Source organism: Pezoporus flaviventris, unplaced genomic scaffold (assembly GCF_033815535.1).
Source record: "Pezoporus flaviventris isolate CSIRO_AGI_PZ_B2104156 unplaced genomic scaffold, CSIRO_AGI_Pfla_v1 ptg000025l, whole genome shotgun sequence".
Classification (NCBI taxonomy): Eukaryota; Metazoa; Chordata; class Aves; order Psittaciformes; family Psittacidae; genus Pezoporus; species Pezoporus flaviventris.
In genome coordinates, this window is record NW_026892573.1 from 29659339 (window position 1) to 29676361 (window position 17023).

A 17023-nucleotide genomic window follows, 5' to 3' on the forward strand; every position below is an offset into this window, starting at 1 on the left:
CCCACGCTGTTCACACTGGAGTTCTGCCTGCCAGCTACACTCTGCCCCTAACTGCAGCTCACACACACAAAGCCTCAGTGCTCTCAGTACTTTCTGAATACACTGTGCAGGTGTTTGCTGTTGTCCATCTCTTCTTCCCCACCTTTTTAAATGCTTTTCCTACTTCAAAAAGCTATTTTGAGATGGCAACTGGGTTAAAAAGATGTGAGTTCAGACAGAAACCTCCCAGTGACAGAAGTTTGGTGAACAAGCAAAGAAAGGAACACATTTAACTCCAGTATTCATAAAGTCAGTTCTTCTCAATGGTCAGAGGACCCCTCCAGCACACTCCCTCGTTCCTGCACATTAGAAAATGAGTCTCTACACAACACAAGCAGCAGCAAAACAGGCAATTTAAGGAACACTCCACTTAGAACCATAGAACACTTAGGGTTGGAAAGGACCTTAAGATCATCCAGTTCCAAGCCCCCTGCCACAGGCAGGGACACCTCACACTAAACCATGTCACCCAAGGCTCTGTCCAACCTGGCCTTGAACACCACCAGGGATGAAGCATTCACAACTTCCTTGGGCAACCCATTCCAGTGCCTCACCACCCTCACAGTAAAGAACTTCTTCCTTATATCCAATCTAGACTTCCCCTGTTGAAGTTTTAACCTGTTACCCCTTGTCCTGTCACTACAGTCCCTAATGAAGAGTCCCCTCCCCAGCATCCCTATAGCCCCGCTTCAGATACTAGAAGGCTGCTATGAGGTCTCCACTTAAACATAACGCTTTACAGGGAAGGGCCAAAATGGTTGCTGTAGCTATTGAGCATCTTTCCCTGTGCTGTAAACACTGTCTCTGCAAAATAGTAGAGGAACACAAAGACCTCCAGAGAACACAATGGTTACAATGAGATGAACGCGCCACCTGCCTCCCCCGAGGGTGGTCAGTACCAACAACCAGGAGTCTGGTTGCAGTTTCATGATCTTTTCAAGCTTACCTGTAACGTTCATAGACCTAAAAGGCTACATACACCCTGTTTGTCCCCTGAGAAATGCTCTAACGTAAGTATGAAGCTTATACTTAAAGTTTACAGCTACTGCCGGACTCGGTTACTTTATATTCTAATACTTTTAGGGGTAACAGGCTGAAAAACAGCAGTTGGTTTGGGTTGGAAAAGACCTTAAGCTCATCCAGTTCCAACCTCTGCCATGGGTAGGGACACCTCACACTAAACCATGTCACCTAAGGCTCTGTCCAACCTGGCCTTGAACACTGCCAGGGATGGAGCACTTACCCCTTCTTTGGGCAACCTGCTCCAGTGCCTCACCACCCTCACAGTAAAGAGCTTATTCCTTATATCCAACCTGAACTTCCCTTGTTTCAGTTTAACCCCATCACCCCCTGTTCTATCACTACAGTCCCTGATGAAGAGTCCCTCTCCAGCATCCTTGTAGGCTTGCTTAGGAAAGCGCTGCAATACCACAGACTCACACACCTGGAGATAAAGCATCACAGAACGTGACTTTGGGGAAGAAACCTGTCTTCAGCAAACAGCACAGACGTTAACTGTCCTCTTCTTAAAGAGCTGAGGATAACCTCGGTCACATTCCCCCAAAGCCAGTGCTTTAAACCCTTATCCTCTGCTTCTCTAAGGCCACACTTGATGCTGCCAACCTGGAGCCAAGAACCTAGGAAGCAATCCTCACATCCTGGGCTTGTGCAATACATTTATCCAACACAAGAAAATACCAACACACTTTTAAAGGAGCTGACCCAGCTGCAGTTTGTTCCGATATGGCACCAATGACTTTGGATATACACACCTGTGCTCCTGGGACAGGGCCGAAGGGGTTTGGTGGTCTCATGACTGGCTGACTGTATATTAAAGTTGGCTGTGTCATTACTGGTATGCCTCCCATCTGCAGTGGCTACAAGAGATCCAGACAGCATCAAATCACACACAGCATCAACACACCACATGTATTATATTCTGTGATTGAAGGAGAGAAAGGGAAATGGCACATGGGTGAAAAGCCTTGGTCAGATTTAACAGATGCAATCAGGAAGATCTTTCTACACTATTCTGCAAATAAAGGTTACTAGTAAGGAACATTAGAGCCTTTTCAAGGAGCACTCTCAATAGCAACTGAGCCCATTTAATCTCTTGCTGCAGAGATCTGAAAAGTTAAAATACTTGTTTAAGCACAAGCATTTGTGCTGGTGCTCTTGCTCCCAGACTGAGGTTGGAGCCTCTGAAAGCACAAAGACAGATTCACAGATACCCATGCAGAGCTGAGCTTAAGAAAACCTGGGAGCTGAAAACTCAAATATGAAGTGTCATTATGCAGTCTTAGTCTAAAGTGTTACTGATGCTCTGGCTGAGCCAAAGGAAAAGCTTAACCTATATTAATGGTCTTGGAAGTCAGGTTTTATATAATGTAAATGCCCATCTCTGGCACTGCTTTTGGCAATGCTCTAAGGCTTGGGTTGATACCCCCTACCGGAGCAACATCCATTCCCAGCAGCTTTTCCTTGACTAATCCTGGCACTCCTACTTTTAACCCCCACAATGAAAGCTGCCTTACAAACCATGCAAGACTATTTTATGTACAAAGTCCCTCCCCAGCTTTCTTGTAGCCCCTTTAGGTACCGGAAGGCTTCCCCAGCTGCTGAATCAAACTAAGAAAGCTCTTCCAGCACCATCGGTGCAAAGCTGTGTAGATCAACTCTGAATCAGCGCCGGTGGTTGCTTAACCATGATGACTTTGCACACCACCACGCTACAGGAGTTCACAGTGGGGAATATGTTCCTCTCTCAGAAGACCCTCAAGGACACAGATGCTGCTTTCACACTTGGCTTACTGAGTGCACACAAGTTATAAATTACTCATTTGATGGCATGATGACACATTAAACTTGGTTTTGTATGATGCTAATCTTTGAGCCGTGCAACTGAGTTACTGTTGTAAGGAAGTTCTCTCCCCTTTAATTCACCCAGCAAAGCTGTGCTACATCAAACCAGATTAACAGGGAAGAGTTCAGGCCAATCGTTTCAGGAGTTGGAGATAAGAACAAGAATTGGAACAAAGTTCCAATTCAAAGTTGCTTTTCAGGGCAACAAGCAGCAAGGTCAGGTCTATGTCAAAAGCCTTCCAGCGCTGATGTGCCACCAAGATTCAATCTCAACCAACACCACAACAAAGAATCACAGAATGGTTTGGTTTGGAAAGGACCTTAACATCATCAAGTTCCAACCCCCCTGGCCTTGGGCAGGGACACCTCACACTAAACCATGTCACCCAAGGCTCTGTCCAACCTGGCCTTGAACACTGCCAGGGATGGAGGGTTCAAGTGCCACAACTTCCCTGGGCAACCCATTCCAGTGCCTCACCACCCTAACAGGAAAGAATTTCCTCTTTATATCCAATCTAAACTTCCCCTGTTTCAGTTTGAACCCATTACCCCTTGTCCTGTCACTATACTAATGAAGAGTCCCTCCCCAGCATCCCTATAGCCCTCCTTCAGACACTTCTTGTCACAAACTTGCAGTCTTATAGCAGTGATCATTACCAACACCTTTTACTGAGGTTGGGAGCAAGTATTTGTGGAAGGTTTCACTTCACTGGTAAAATATTCCTGTTGTGAATGTAGCTGGTTGTACCCACATGCTGCACTTGTTCCCATGATACACTGATTTCTACAATACACTTATTTCTACGCTAATAAAGCCAATGAATTTTAAGGAGTTTATGAAAAACTAAGTGAGGTAATTTCAGACTCCAATTTCAGACAAACCCCACTGAAGCAGTTCAGAAAAACAGGACTTCATGATTTGAAGAATAAACTGGTAAGAGCAGAAATTCAGTCTTCAGAGAAGCAGTTCAGAAAAACAACTGCTACCAAACCGTAAGCAATCAAATCTAAAGCATCCCGCTTGTGCTGCAGGAATTCCACTCACCATTCCATAGCCCATCATTCCCGTTGGTGTTGTGGCAGGATACGCCATTACAGGTGGTGCCTGGTGTGAAAAACAGGGGTGAACTGAGAGGAGAAGAGAGCAGCTGCACACTGGTAAGACATTGCGTTCTAAGGGTCAACTGCAGCACTTGGCTTGTTATCAATACAGCAAAGAAGAAATAGGATTTACAGTCTCGTGTTAAGAGTGTATCCAAATTATTTCATCTGAAATTTAGCACCTACAGTTCCTATTGGCAAACCTATGGTTATGTATTTGCTTTTCACCTGTCAGGCTAACCTACACTGCAAGCTACCATTCCCTCAGCATCCTGTTTAAAGAACACAATAGGAGACACAGATAAGTTTATTCAGGAAGCAGAAGCATTTTTTTAATCCCATAAAGTATATCTTTATATCTCAATATCAGAAATTATGGCACACAAGGAGCCTTAAGAGTGAATTTTACAGCTGGAAAGAGCAAATTACCATTGCTTCTGCTGACATTCAGGGAATTCTCTCAAGCCAGGATGTATACACTATGGGGATTGTCCTATCACGCTTCAATAGGAATCCAACATGAATATCCAGCTTCTATCCTCTCTCACTTACCCTGAGTACAGTGAATTTGAAGAGGTTTCATGTCTCTTAGTACTTTGCAGATATGTTTGTATTAACCTTAAGATAAGCCAACTTTATGAAGTTACAGCAAGATGCTGTCAACAGACAAAACCTGGGGTGAGGCTACATTCTAAGCAGCTTGGCAACACATACATAGAAAACCAGCTGATAACTCAGAAAGGAAAATGTTTTAAAGACAGCTCTTCATATTCTTTGTTCTACATTCATTATCCTCTTTCTAAATTGGTATTAACTCTTATAAGGACAAAGGAAGGTTTGGTTTTCTTTCAGCCTATATAAATATGCAGGTAACTTGCTGTCTATCCACTCTACCTCCTCTTAGTTTCTCCTTTAAGAGTCCAATTTCCACGCTGCTGCTGTGGGGATTACTGTTTGTGACAAGGCAAAGACAATACGCATTTCTTGGTACACAGATTACTGATACAGAGAAGAGGTAAGTGACAAAGCATTAAGAATACTGGATTAATTAAAGCACGTCAATTGTAACATCAAGAGCAGGACATCAGCAAAGCTGCTGCTGAATTCAGTTCTAAGGTATCAGCTGCCTTTTCAGACATAGTAGCCAGTCCCTGGCATTTCAATTGCCATTGGAACAGATTTCCCCAAGCAAGAATTATCTAGCCCATGGACTATCCATCTATTTCATAAGGCTGGTCAAACTACCCTGCAAATACTTCTGCTACACAAACATGCTGACTGAATTCAGCTTTGAGTGCTCAGACCCACCATCCTTTCAGTTAGAGTTACCCTGCAATCAGAACAGAGCACAGGGAAAGACCAATATCACTACTGACAGAAAGAAAAGACCTCCTTTGAAAGGAGAGACTGCATTCCTCAGACGGCAAGCACAGGTTACTGCCTGCCTTTGTAAGCTGTCAGCATGGATTTTCTCATTCCACCTGAGCATTAATGATATATTGGTCTCTCCCCGCTTAAAACAATGTGAAAACCAATCAAGATCTACCCATCCAGGTGGATAAAGTGCCAAGTATAACAGAAGCCCATGAGGTTTCATGCAGTTATTCAAACACGAACATTTTGATCTTCATTCAGAATTCACCAAGTGCATTAAAGGCAGCACAGACACGCACACCCCAGCTCTCTGGCAGCAAATGGGACAGTTTAAAGCAAGGAAAAAAAAAATCATCTCAGTGTTTCCCATGCCATCATTCGAGTCAAGAGGCCGCAGACCACCTATGGAGTTGGTGTATGCTAGGGAAAGCTCCGATTCTTTGGCACACCAAAGATTTTAAAATGAGAGATGTGTCAATAGCAGGAAGGTTATGAGGTTCTGCAAGAGCAGTGGTTAATATCAGCATGCCAGTCGATTGCAAAAAAAGGCTGTGGGTTGTTTCACTTACGTATTGTGGAAAGTGCATGCCATTCTGTATTCCCCAGGGAGAACAATTACATAATGCAATAACACTGGATTAGAAGCAAATACTTACACAACGGAATAAACACAGAGAGCATTTTAGTTCACAAATACATTGTCTACCCCGACACGTTCTTGTAATTCAAGTCATTCGCTGAGACAACAGACACCTGTGATACTGTCGCTGTTATTAGGATTGTAGCTGGTTTGCACAGTCCATTTATTTGGTATATGCCTTTTTGCCAAGCCTTATGTTCAAAAGCATATCTATTTAGCAAGCAGCAGCAACTCCACAATAAATAGACCAGCAGAGGAAAAACAAAGTTCAACACACCCCCCCCTTAATTTCTGTTTCAAGATTTTTAGGTTAATAGAACAGTTTCACAGGCAGAGAAGTGTCTCAACAGTATCTCTACTAATAAAGGCTGTTCGAGGTAATGACTTTTCACAAGAAGATGTATATACAAAGACATGAGTTATTAAACAGATTCAAGCACACAAGTAAACCACCAGTCATTAGAGCAGGTGAGTAGCTGCATTTCTTCAGTATCTACATGCCCTCCGGTGAGGTCCACAAGCTTGACTCATTGACTCATGGAATGGTTTGGATTGGAAGGAAGCCTTAAAGCTCATCCAGTCCCAGCCCTCCTGCCACAGGGGCAGCCACAGCTTCTCTAGGCACCCTGTGCCAGCGCCTCGGCACCCTCACAGGGAAGAGCTTCTTCCCAATATCTAATCTACATCTCCCTACATAACACAAACACAGTATGATCCTATCATATGGGACACCCAGTAGGGAAGAGGTGGTGGATCTATGGAGACAAGCGCTCTGTTTCCAAACCCACAGTGGTGTATTATGCTGCACATTCAACCTCTCCCAGTCACAGTCAGATGCAATAAACCATCAGGGGCATTTTGTTACTTGTTCTGTCTGTGTACCGTTCTCCAGGTCACTGGTGAGAGGATAAGTAGGATTCACATGCAAAACTGTTCTGTTAGCATTGTGAAATCTACTCATGTGAACTCCTGACATGTAATGAGAACCCTTGCTCTACCTGCTACCCCAAAATCCTCACCAGTACTACCTGCTACGATAGACACCATGAAGCTGATCACCAAAACTGACATGTCTTAAAAACAACTGCAGACATCAGGGCAGGGAAGCAGTAGTTATGCACATTAAGAAAGCTATAGCCCACATCACTGCACAGACAACTTTACATGTATCAAGGGGATTAATCTTAGTCTGTTATCAGCCCCAGAGCAGGCTAAGGTGTAATGGAGACATACTTGACATATCGGTGCACCTGAAGAATGTACTTTTCATGCTCTATTTTTTTAGACTGAAATGTGGGGCACTCCAAACCTCCCATAATTCAGTTTTATGTCCTTTAATCACAGAATGGTTTGGGTTGGAAGGGACCTTAAAACTCATCCTGTTCCAACCTCTGCTACGGGCAGGGACACCTTCCACTAGAGCAGCTTGCTCCAAGCCCCTGTGTCCAACCTGGCCTTGAACACTGCCAGGGACAGGGCAGCCACAGCTTCTCTGGGCACCCTGTGCCAGCGCCTCAGCACCCTCACAGGGAAGAGCTTCTGCCTAAGAGCTCATCTCAATCTCCCCTCTGGCAGGTTAAAGCCATTCCTCTTGGCCTGTCCCTAAAGGCCCTTGTCAGTGAAACACAAAGGCTGCTATCTTGCCATGAGAGAGGCTGGTCAAACACTACTGAAGTTTATGCTGAACTTGTGTATGTCACATCACAAGTTATCTACTAGAACAGCACAGCTAACAAATACAAGTAGCACGAACATCTCAAACTGACCACTTCGTCAATTTTCTACTACCCTTTCCTGCAGCTATAGATCACTTTCAAACTCCTCCACTACACATCAGCCCCACATACTTAAGTTGAAAGGAGCTCACTACTTTAAAACAAGCATTTGCTTACCAGTGTTGGGGCGTTCCACGCAGTTGTAGGTGCAACCTTGGGTTGCCAGTTGGAACCTCCTGTTAGTTTCTTCTCACCTGGCTGAGTCCAGTTTACATCACTTCAAATAAAGTTTGTAAAGATTTGTTAGGAAACATTGGATTTTCTTATAAAACTCCCTCAGGTAAACACCAATTCCTCATAGAAACCTGGCTTCTTTTGTTAGAGAAGCAGCTCATTTAGCAAAGGAGTTTATAAAAGGTATCTCGACAGCTTCTCAACTGCCTAGAAAAGTCAGGTTCAACATAGGCCCACTCAGCTTTACCTAAGCTCAGTCAAGTCAGAATCATAGAATAGTTAGGGTTGGAAAGGACCTTAAGATCATCTAGCTCCAACCCCCCTGCCATGCACAGGGACACCTCACACTAAACCATGTCACCCAAGGCTCTGTCCAACCTGTCCTTGAACACCACCAGGGATGGAGCATTCACAGCTTCGCTGGGCAGCCCATTCCAGTGCCTCGTCACCCTTACAGTAAAGAACTTCTTCCTTATATCCAATCTAAACTTTCCCTGTTTACGTTTGAACCCGTTACCCCTTGTCCTATCACTACAGTCCCTGATGAAGAGTCCCTCCCCAGCATCCCTATAGCCCCGCTTCAGATACTGGAAGGCTGCTATGAGGTCTCCAGGCAGCCTTCTCTTCTCCAGGCTGAACAGCCCCAACTGTTCCCCAGTACATGGAAGCCAGTCTAGCTGACTTTCCTTGGGTCAAGGTAGTTTAGTTAGGAGCAAGTGCATAGATCTGTGAATTTCAGAGTTGGCACAAATGATCCTTCTAAGCCTGACATTTGCCAATCATATTCTCACCTTTGCTGCTATACATGTGCACTATGCTACAATACACCCTGCTTCAAAATCCACTTGTCTAAAGCTCAACCACAAGCTGGATGCTGTAATTGCATAATCTTTAACACAGCTCTGCACACACTCAGATCACGCAAGCATTTAAGCATTTAAAGCATTTAAGACTTGCAAAGATTACCTGCAACTACAAACATTATGATGAACTTATTTCCTATATATATAGAATGACAGAATCATAGAATAGTTAGGGTTGGGAAGGACCTTAAGATCATCCAGTTCCAACCCCCCTGCCACGGGCAGGGACACCTCACACTAAACCATGTCACCCAAAGCTCTCTTCAACCTGGCCTTGAACACTGCCAGGGATGGAGCATTTACACTTCTTTGGGCAACCCATTCCAGTGCCTCACCACCCTTACAGTAAAGAACTTCTTCCTTGTATCCAATCTAAACTTCCCGTTTTAAGTTCTAACCCATTACCCCTTGTCCGATCACTACAGTCCCTAATGAAGAGTCCTCCCCAGCATCCTTACAGCCCCCCCCCCTTAAATACACAAAGCTTGAAAGGAATCAGAAACAGGAGGACGTCTTGCCTGCTGTGGTCACTATTATTACCATTTAGTCTTCAGTCACCTTCCAATAGCTCTCAATAATTCATTATACTTTGTATGAGAAACCAAGTACAACCCCAAACATGCTCTGTAGGTTACCATTATGTTCTAATGCACAGGTTTGAAACTTTGCTGCTATAAAAATTTACTATCAATAGAAATGCTCAATTTTGGATACTCACTTTTTAGTAGTTCCATTCCCAATGCCCAAATCTGTCACAAAGTAGAAAAAGATACACTGAAGTTCTATTCATTTAAAAGAATTAAGTAAGTATTTCTATGTTAATAGTTCAATACTTACTGCCTACAAGATTAGCTAAAGATGAATCCAGATCATCTGACACTAGTTTGTTAGGTGGTACTTTGGCAACTGGAAGACTCTGGTTTTGAGAGGCCACTGTTGGTTTTAGGAGACCACCCAGCTCATCAAAGCCTGGGAATGATAGAGAATAAGTGATTTGAATCCCAGGCCTCCCATGAATGTCATGACATCCAATTAGACAGCAAGTTCAACATAACAGCTAGAATACAACATTCAACCTAATGATGCTACACTACACAAGGATGAAACTTATGCCTCTTGATAAAGGAGGTATTTACTACAGAAAAGACTGTTCACTTCTTTAGTTTAACCTATGTGGCATCAATTTTACATGGAGTGGATTCACAATGACAGCAAAACAATCAAAATAGAAACCAAAGAATAAAGCAAGCATTGCAATCTTATAAAAAGTCTTTGTATTTGCTTTTAGTGGGTCACTGCTTTGCCCAAGAAGAATCTGATGTCAAGAGTCCAGTGTCAAAAGACCAGAAGTATTTGCTTCCCAGATGCTCAAAAGAACAGAGAACTATGGCTACAATCCAAATTAACTCTGTACCTTGCTTAATTTATCATCTTCCGATATAATCTTAACATCAAAAAAGTAACAAAGAAGGAAGCACCAAAAATGTATTGCAGATACATAAAATTAAGGTGCAACTTTACCTCTTCAAACCACACGCTACAAATACAGACTCGATTTCAGCGGACAGCATGTAAAACGAAGGCTGTTCACTGTGTGAGGTTTTAATGCACAAAACATTGAAGTGAAGGAAATCAATGTAAGTATTTCAGCAGGGTGCACACAGAAATAGTGTGTAAGGAAAAATCCTTTGATTAATAAAGAAAAACTTGATGAAGAACGCTGCTATTGCCCTTTTAAAGTCAGCTTTCTGCAGCTGAAACACTGTCACAGTAAGAGATCTACACCTCAAGAATAAAGAAAGTCAGGACCTATGTCATCTATTTCAGTAAGTGTCTTACCACCAGAGTCTAGGACAACATTAGAGGATTTGTTTCCAAACACAGACTCAAAGTCGACATTAAGGCCAGCTGATGGCTGTGGTTGAGCAACAGGAGATGGAGTGAACCCTGTGGCAAAAAGAAAGAAGTTGAATGTTTTTATACAGCATTTCCCATGAATCCACCTTCTTTATGCAAGGCAAATATGCAGAGTATTTAAGGTCCAGATTACACCCTGACACCGAGAAGTACGTAACGGAAAGAGCTGGAAGCACTTTAGTTGAAGCTTATTTGGAGTTACTCCTCCAGTGAAAGGTTCTGTCTCAAAAAGTGGACAGAACAGGCCATATAAAACCCCACTCCTTTCCCAAACTGCTAAATCTCTGGATTAACTATTCACATTTTCCTTATTCTTTCACCAAGTACTTACAGTAAAGTTACTAAGGAAATAATCACCATGCTTCCCCAGGAAAAGGAGCTGGTTTGCACAGAATCTGTTTGAAGATTATTCCCTCCACATGGTACATTAGTTGTGCAGTTCTCTTAAGATACAACTGGAGTAAGACCCAAGCCATCTCAAAGTGCCTGACTAGTAATGCCTTTGATTAGATATTCTCAATACTAACAGTGCTTATTTAGGTGCTAAATAAGCACTATTTTCATAGTGCTTATTTAGGGTTTTTTTGACACACATTTTGCAGGTAACCATGTTTTGCAGATACGTTTCTAGCAATTACGGCAAGAGATGGGTAGCTGAAGCCAAGTTTTGACTCTTATTCCTGTCTGAAGTACTCCTCTTGTCTCCTTCTAGGTATCTCTAAGGCATTGTTCTCCAAATACACTATTCTTTTCAATAGTGTGAACATTTACTGCAGTACAAAACATTAGAAGCAATGTTCTGCAGTATTAAACTGATAGTTCAATAATATGGAATCAAATGCTGATTTACTTCCAGAGCTGCGGGTTTTAATGTTATCTATGTGGTCATGCACACAGGAGTGTATGTCCAGCATCCAGATATTCAGGAAACTGCAGAACTAATTATCACTTTATCTGAAAATGAAATGCCAGCTTGTAAACCAGCTCTTTGGTTTCTAACAGAAGTGTTGAGGATAAAGGGAAATAAAAGGATCACAATTCAGCAGTAAAACATCGCAGTGAACAGAAACAACTGATGAAGAATACTTGGACTTCATTTAGCTTGCTGTGACAGCACCTCATCTCAATCTTGCTGTTTTCCTCCAATAAGTCACATTTCACCTAAAACTTTAATAACTATAGGATGCTATCCTTAAACATAAATGTCACAGTCATTTGGATTACCTGTTCCTTCCTATTTGTTGGAAAGGAACATACCGCTTGTAACTTAAAAGCATCCATCGCTAGGAACTTCAACAGTGTACTTTTCGTTAAAAGCAAATGAAAGAGCATATAGCAAAACATGGGAAGCAGTAATGTGATAGGGAGTAAATAATCAACAAACCAAAATGAGTATCTTTAGGACAAGGATATACCGTCAAGTTGTAACAAGCCATTTCAGAGACTCTGAACTGCGGGTAGGAATTCCTTTGATGGGATGTCCTGCAACTCTTAAAACCGTGCCTGTACCAATAGAAAACTTGACTTACAATAGCTCCTATTTTTCTTTAGGGAAACAGCCTTAACTGATACAAGCTGAGTTTCCTGCTCTCACAATTTAGGAAGTTTCAAGCTTTACAAAGCTAACAAGATGAGATAAGCCAGAAGACAAAACAATACACAGGTCTCCTTTGAATCAGCCTCTGAACGAGATCAAATCCTGCCCCGGTATCAACCACCAGCCCAGGGCATTTCCTCTGAAAATGGATGTTTTGAAAGGTGCAAAGGTCAGTATTTTAGTGGAGTTCCTTTAAGAAAATAGGCCAAGACTTGACAGAAACTAATCCTGCTTTTTGGGTATGGAACAAAGGGAACAGAGTCATACGCAGTATTTAACCTTTCGTTAAATGACTCTAGCTAATTTCTATTCAAAGACTCTAAACCAAAATGTGACTTTACAGTGCTTTTAAGAACTAACTCTTCCAGAAACCATTTACTGAAGGTATTCCTAAACATCGTATAGCAATAATGTTGACACTCTTTATTCACCCTGGTTTAGATAGATCATCATCTGCCATAGCCCACAGCCTGTCCAGCAGCTGGCAAGATGGCATTCCAGAGCCGGCATCAGTACTGGGTCACTATACAGGTGTTACACAGCTGCACAAATGATTAGGCTGTAATTTAATGCAGCAGATACCTCCTTCTCAAGTTGTGTTGTAAAGCTTTGTGCTCGCTTAGTGCACTGTTTAAGAGCGATATATCAACAAAAACACCACAAGCAGCAAGAACATCCCAATCCCTTTGCCTTAAAACCAAAGGGATAGAGGAAAATAAGAAGGTACTTTTAACATGCAGGTTGTTTGTGTGGTACGTAGCAACATATAAGCTGTAAGAAATCCTGAAATGGAGAGATACTCATTTCATGTTTAGACTAAATAAGCCTTAGTTTAGCATTAACTGAAAAAAACAGGTACCATTTGTGACAATGCACCTTGTACAAGCACACGAATGAAAGCTGGAGCGGCTACAATAATGCACTTCTGTAGCCAACAACATGCCTACTAGTTCTAGGCACACAACATATCCAAACTTGTGTGTTTGTGGAAAGGCTGTATCCCATTACCTACCTCCAAATAGACCAGCTACGGAAGAAGGCTCATTGCGGAAATGAGAAGCATTAGAGTAAGCTTGAGGACCACAAAAAGAGTCTGATAAGGCGTATCACACAAGAGAGAAAGCCAGGAAAGGAGAAGAGGAAGAGTTACAGAAAGAGAAGCAAGATACACTGTTCATCTGCTATTCAAAAACCATATTTCAGGTCAGTCTATTAAATCCACATATACACTGATAACATAGAACCGATGGAATGAAATCAATACGCATCACACATACAGTGAGAAACAGATTTACATTTATCTATAACACAAAAGGGGAAAGCATGGTTTCAAAGTTACAGCTATATTAGGATAAATACCTTTCTTTTAAAGCAAATGCCATCTTTTACACCCATGAAAGGAATGAGTGTAAAAGCTTCAAGGCATTTTTCTTATACCTGAAGTATAAGGACACAGCCCAATAGTAGATTCATATTTGGTTGCCACAAAGGGATTTAGTTGAGTAAACGGATTGTAATGATCTAAAGAACCAGAAAGAGTTATTTTAAATCCACATTCACTTTGCCGTAGTACCTTGTTTGTGCTATAGCTAAAACTGCAGTTATATATCACACGTGTGTCTATCAGGAAGTCACACTTTGGTCTAGATGTATCTTCAGAGAATGAGACATCGGAAGGGAATGCAATGTACCAATGCCATCCATCTCCAGTGACTTCAGGGCTCCCATGTGCTGAACACTACAAAACCCAGTCAGTGCCAGAAAACCCCTCCAGGCTGCCTATTCCCAACCTTTTGTATGACTGCAGAACAAATTATGGAGAGGAAACTGATCTGACTGAACAATAACCTTACTAAATCCAGCTGTATTTCAAATAATAATTCTATTAATTATTAATTAACACTGCTTCTAATTTCAAATAATAATTCTAATAATTCTCTATATTAGCCTCTAGAATGTAACTGACAGTTTATTATGCCGTAGTAGCACCTTACAGTACTTCCACTGCTGCCTCAGCCAACTAAACCTCCTGGGAATTGTGTAGAGAAGTTCACAACGACAGTTCTTGTGCTTGGTCTTGCTTGTTTTCTCTTTTCCCTAACCAAACACAAGCTAGGGAACGTGGTCACTAAGGTGACAACATATAGAGGGCATGAATGTCTCTAAAGAGAGCCCTTGGTTTATCTCTGCTAACAAGTACCAGAGATCATCGAACAGTTTGGGTTGGAAGGGATCCTCAAAGCTCATCCAGTCCAACCCTGCTGCAACGAGCAGGGACATCTTCAACTACACCAGGTTGCCCAGCCTGGCCTTGCATGTCTCCAGGTATGGTGCATCCGGCTCCTCTCTGGGCAGCCTGTGCCGGTGTTTTACCACCCTCATTGTAAAGAACTTTTTCCTCACATCCAGCCTGAATCTCCCATCTTCCAATTTAAAACCATCACCTCTCATCCTATTGCAACAGGCCTTGCTAAAAAGTCTCTCCCCATCTATCTTATAGGCCCCTTTTAAGAACTGAAAGGCCACAGTAAGGTGTCTCCAGCATCTTCTCTTCATTAGGCTGTACAACCCTAACTCTCAGCCTCTCTTCATTGAAGTGCTCCAACCCTCTGATCACTTTTATGGCTCTTTTCTCTAACACGTCCACATCTTTCCTGTACTAAAGACTCCAGAGCTGGATGCTTCAGGTACTTCAGGTGGGGTCTCATCAGAGCAGAGCACATAAAGATCTCTTTGTTATAAGAGTCTAGATTCTTCTGTGATCAATTCTACTGGGGTTCAACCAGCAAAAAGCCAGCCTGTGGTTCAGCACAATTACCTTTAAATGCGGCTTTGCTGAAGAACAGAACTGACATGTAAGTAATTGATTTTTAGCCTGTGAAAGCCAACTTAATTCTTCATATTGAAAAGTAATCAAATTACTACGCAGCTGCACCAGCAGAAATGCTAGGAGGATTTCTTATACAACAGCCATGCTGAATCACCTCCAAAGGAAGATTTCAACAGGTTTAAAGAGGTGAATCATTAGTTTATTGCCTTGTAGGCAAAGGGTTTGAGGAGACCATGCACCAGAATGCACATGGCTTTATTGGTTTTGTTAATGTCAGCGTGATTGGGGGGGAAACATCCACTTCCAAACCCATCAGATTAAGCTCCTATGTTAAAAAGCCTAAAAGCAACATTTCAACCTAAGGAACAAAGTAGCAGCATCTTCTTTTCCTTCTCAGGCATGTATTTTACCTCAAAATTCCTATGCATAGAACCACAGTCAAACAGCTGCTCTAACTAGAACTAAGTTCCTTTACATCAGGTAGAATCCCATTTAGGCAGCCAAGCAAGGATTTTAACTCCATTTTTGTGGCACAGTTACTAAATCATAGCACAAAATCAGCCCCAAATGACCAGCTTTCAGTTTCTGAAAGGCCCCACCAATATAGTTTAGAAACTGAAATAATGTTAGTTTGTTTTAGGAAATAAGAAATTAAGTTTAAAATGGTACTTTACCAACAAATATTTCATGTGTGGGTGTCCTACTGGTGAAAGTAGATACCTCAGAAGACACAGACAGATGAGCAGCATCGTTAGTTTTTGTAAGGAAAGGATTTAGGTTTGGAATGGCATCATCAACACTATCAACAGTAGCAGAAAAAGGATCTGTTCAATTCCAGAGAGCAAGAGAAAGAAGAAAAGGGAGATGAATTTAGTTACATGCTGCTTCCTAGGTATAGAAGAGTAAGAGTTATGAGGAGTCTAGGAAGTATAGCTGTTTCCTGACACCCCTACCCTTGGGATGACCTGGTTTCCATTTTCAAGGTGTCCAGAATTACCTGTTCTCTGCTCAAGAAAAATACTACAGGTATTAGTTACACATTTCCTTTTTTGCTTTCTCATTAATACCACCTTGGTCATACAAGCTGTGCTTCTTCCCGAGTGTGTCTTGTACTGGAAATTAATATGTTATTCCTCTTTAAATACACTCACTTCTTGGTTCACTAAGTCATATCCTGACGCTTGCAATGAATTCTCTGGAGGAGAGACTGCTTCTCAGCGTAACAGAAGCCCAGGCGCAAAGCAAGGATTCGATGCAATACCACGCTGAGGATAGCTTTAAAACCTGAACAGACAAAACCAGAGCTGCATTTTCTCTTCCTTCAAACTGTGTTTGTGGACTTTGCTGTTGTTGTTACTGAGCATTGCGACATCTTCAAGAGCTATGAATATGCCAAGGTAGCATGCGGGACTAAAGCCCTTTCCTTACTACCTGCGGCATCAGCAAGTAACAAGCTTGTTGTGGATATAAAAGGAGGCAAAATCCTGTGAGCAGTGATGAGGAAAACGTTCCTTATTGAAAACCTGTTGGATCATACTGGGGGATGAAGAAAACACAGATCTAGGCGAGCCACATCCCAAGGGATATAGGAGGGTTATATGTTCTCCTGAGGACGGATACAGCTGCCAAGCTAAAATACTCCTGTACTCCAGAATTCAACAGTTAAGTAGGATACAAAAGGCAGCTACAATACTTGTTGGCAGAAGGAGCTGTGGTTTAGCTGTCTGGCATTAAAGCACACAGATCCCTGATGGGAAACTCGAGAACTCACTAGTGAGATAAGGAAGATGATGGCTTGGGTTGGATGGGACCTTAAAGCTCATCCAGTTCCAACCCCCTGCCATGGGTAGG

At 42.3% G+C, this 17023-nt stretch overlaps 1 protein-coding gene across 11 annotated transcripts in view; it reads right to left on the reverse strand.

Annotated features, from left to right (window-relative positions):
• Nucleotides 1-17023, reverse strand: part of PICALM (phosphatidylinositol binding clathrin assembly protein) — a 75137-nt gene that overhangs the window by 7905 nt on the left and 50209 nt on the right. For 2 of the 11 annotated variants that reach the window (XM_061458017.1, XM_061458019.1), the window contains exons 13-21: nucleotides 15847-15996; nucleotides 13355-13435; nucleotides 10668-10775; nucleotides 9666-9797; nucleotides 9547-9577; nucleotides 7909-8008; nucleotides 5946-5969; nucleotides 3947-4006; nucleotides 1812-1916 (exon numbers count right to left, since the gene is read on the reverse strand). In XM_061458017.1, the coding sequence (XP_061314001.1) occupies nucleotides 1812-1916; nucleotides 3947-4006; nucleotides 5946-5969; nucleotides 7909-8008; nucleotides 9547-9577; nucleotides 9666-9797; nucleotides 10668-10775; nucleotides 13355-13435; nucleotides 15847-15996 (791 nt within the window). Of the gene's footprint in view, nucleotides 1-1811; nucleotides 1917-3946; nucleotides 4007-5945; nucleotides 5970-7908; nucleotides 8009-9546; nucleotides 9578-9665; nucleotides 9798-10667; nucleotides 10776-13354; nucleotides 13436-13779; nucleotides 13864-15846; nucleotides 15997-17023 lie in introns of all 11 variants that reach the window. The other 9 variants (XM_061458028.1, XM_061458020.1, XM_061458018.1 and 6 more) reach the window with 9 other exon arrangements.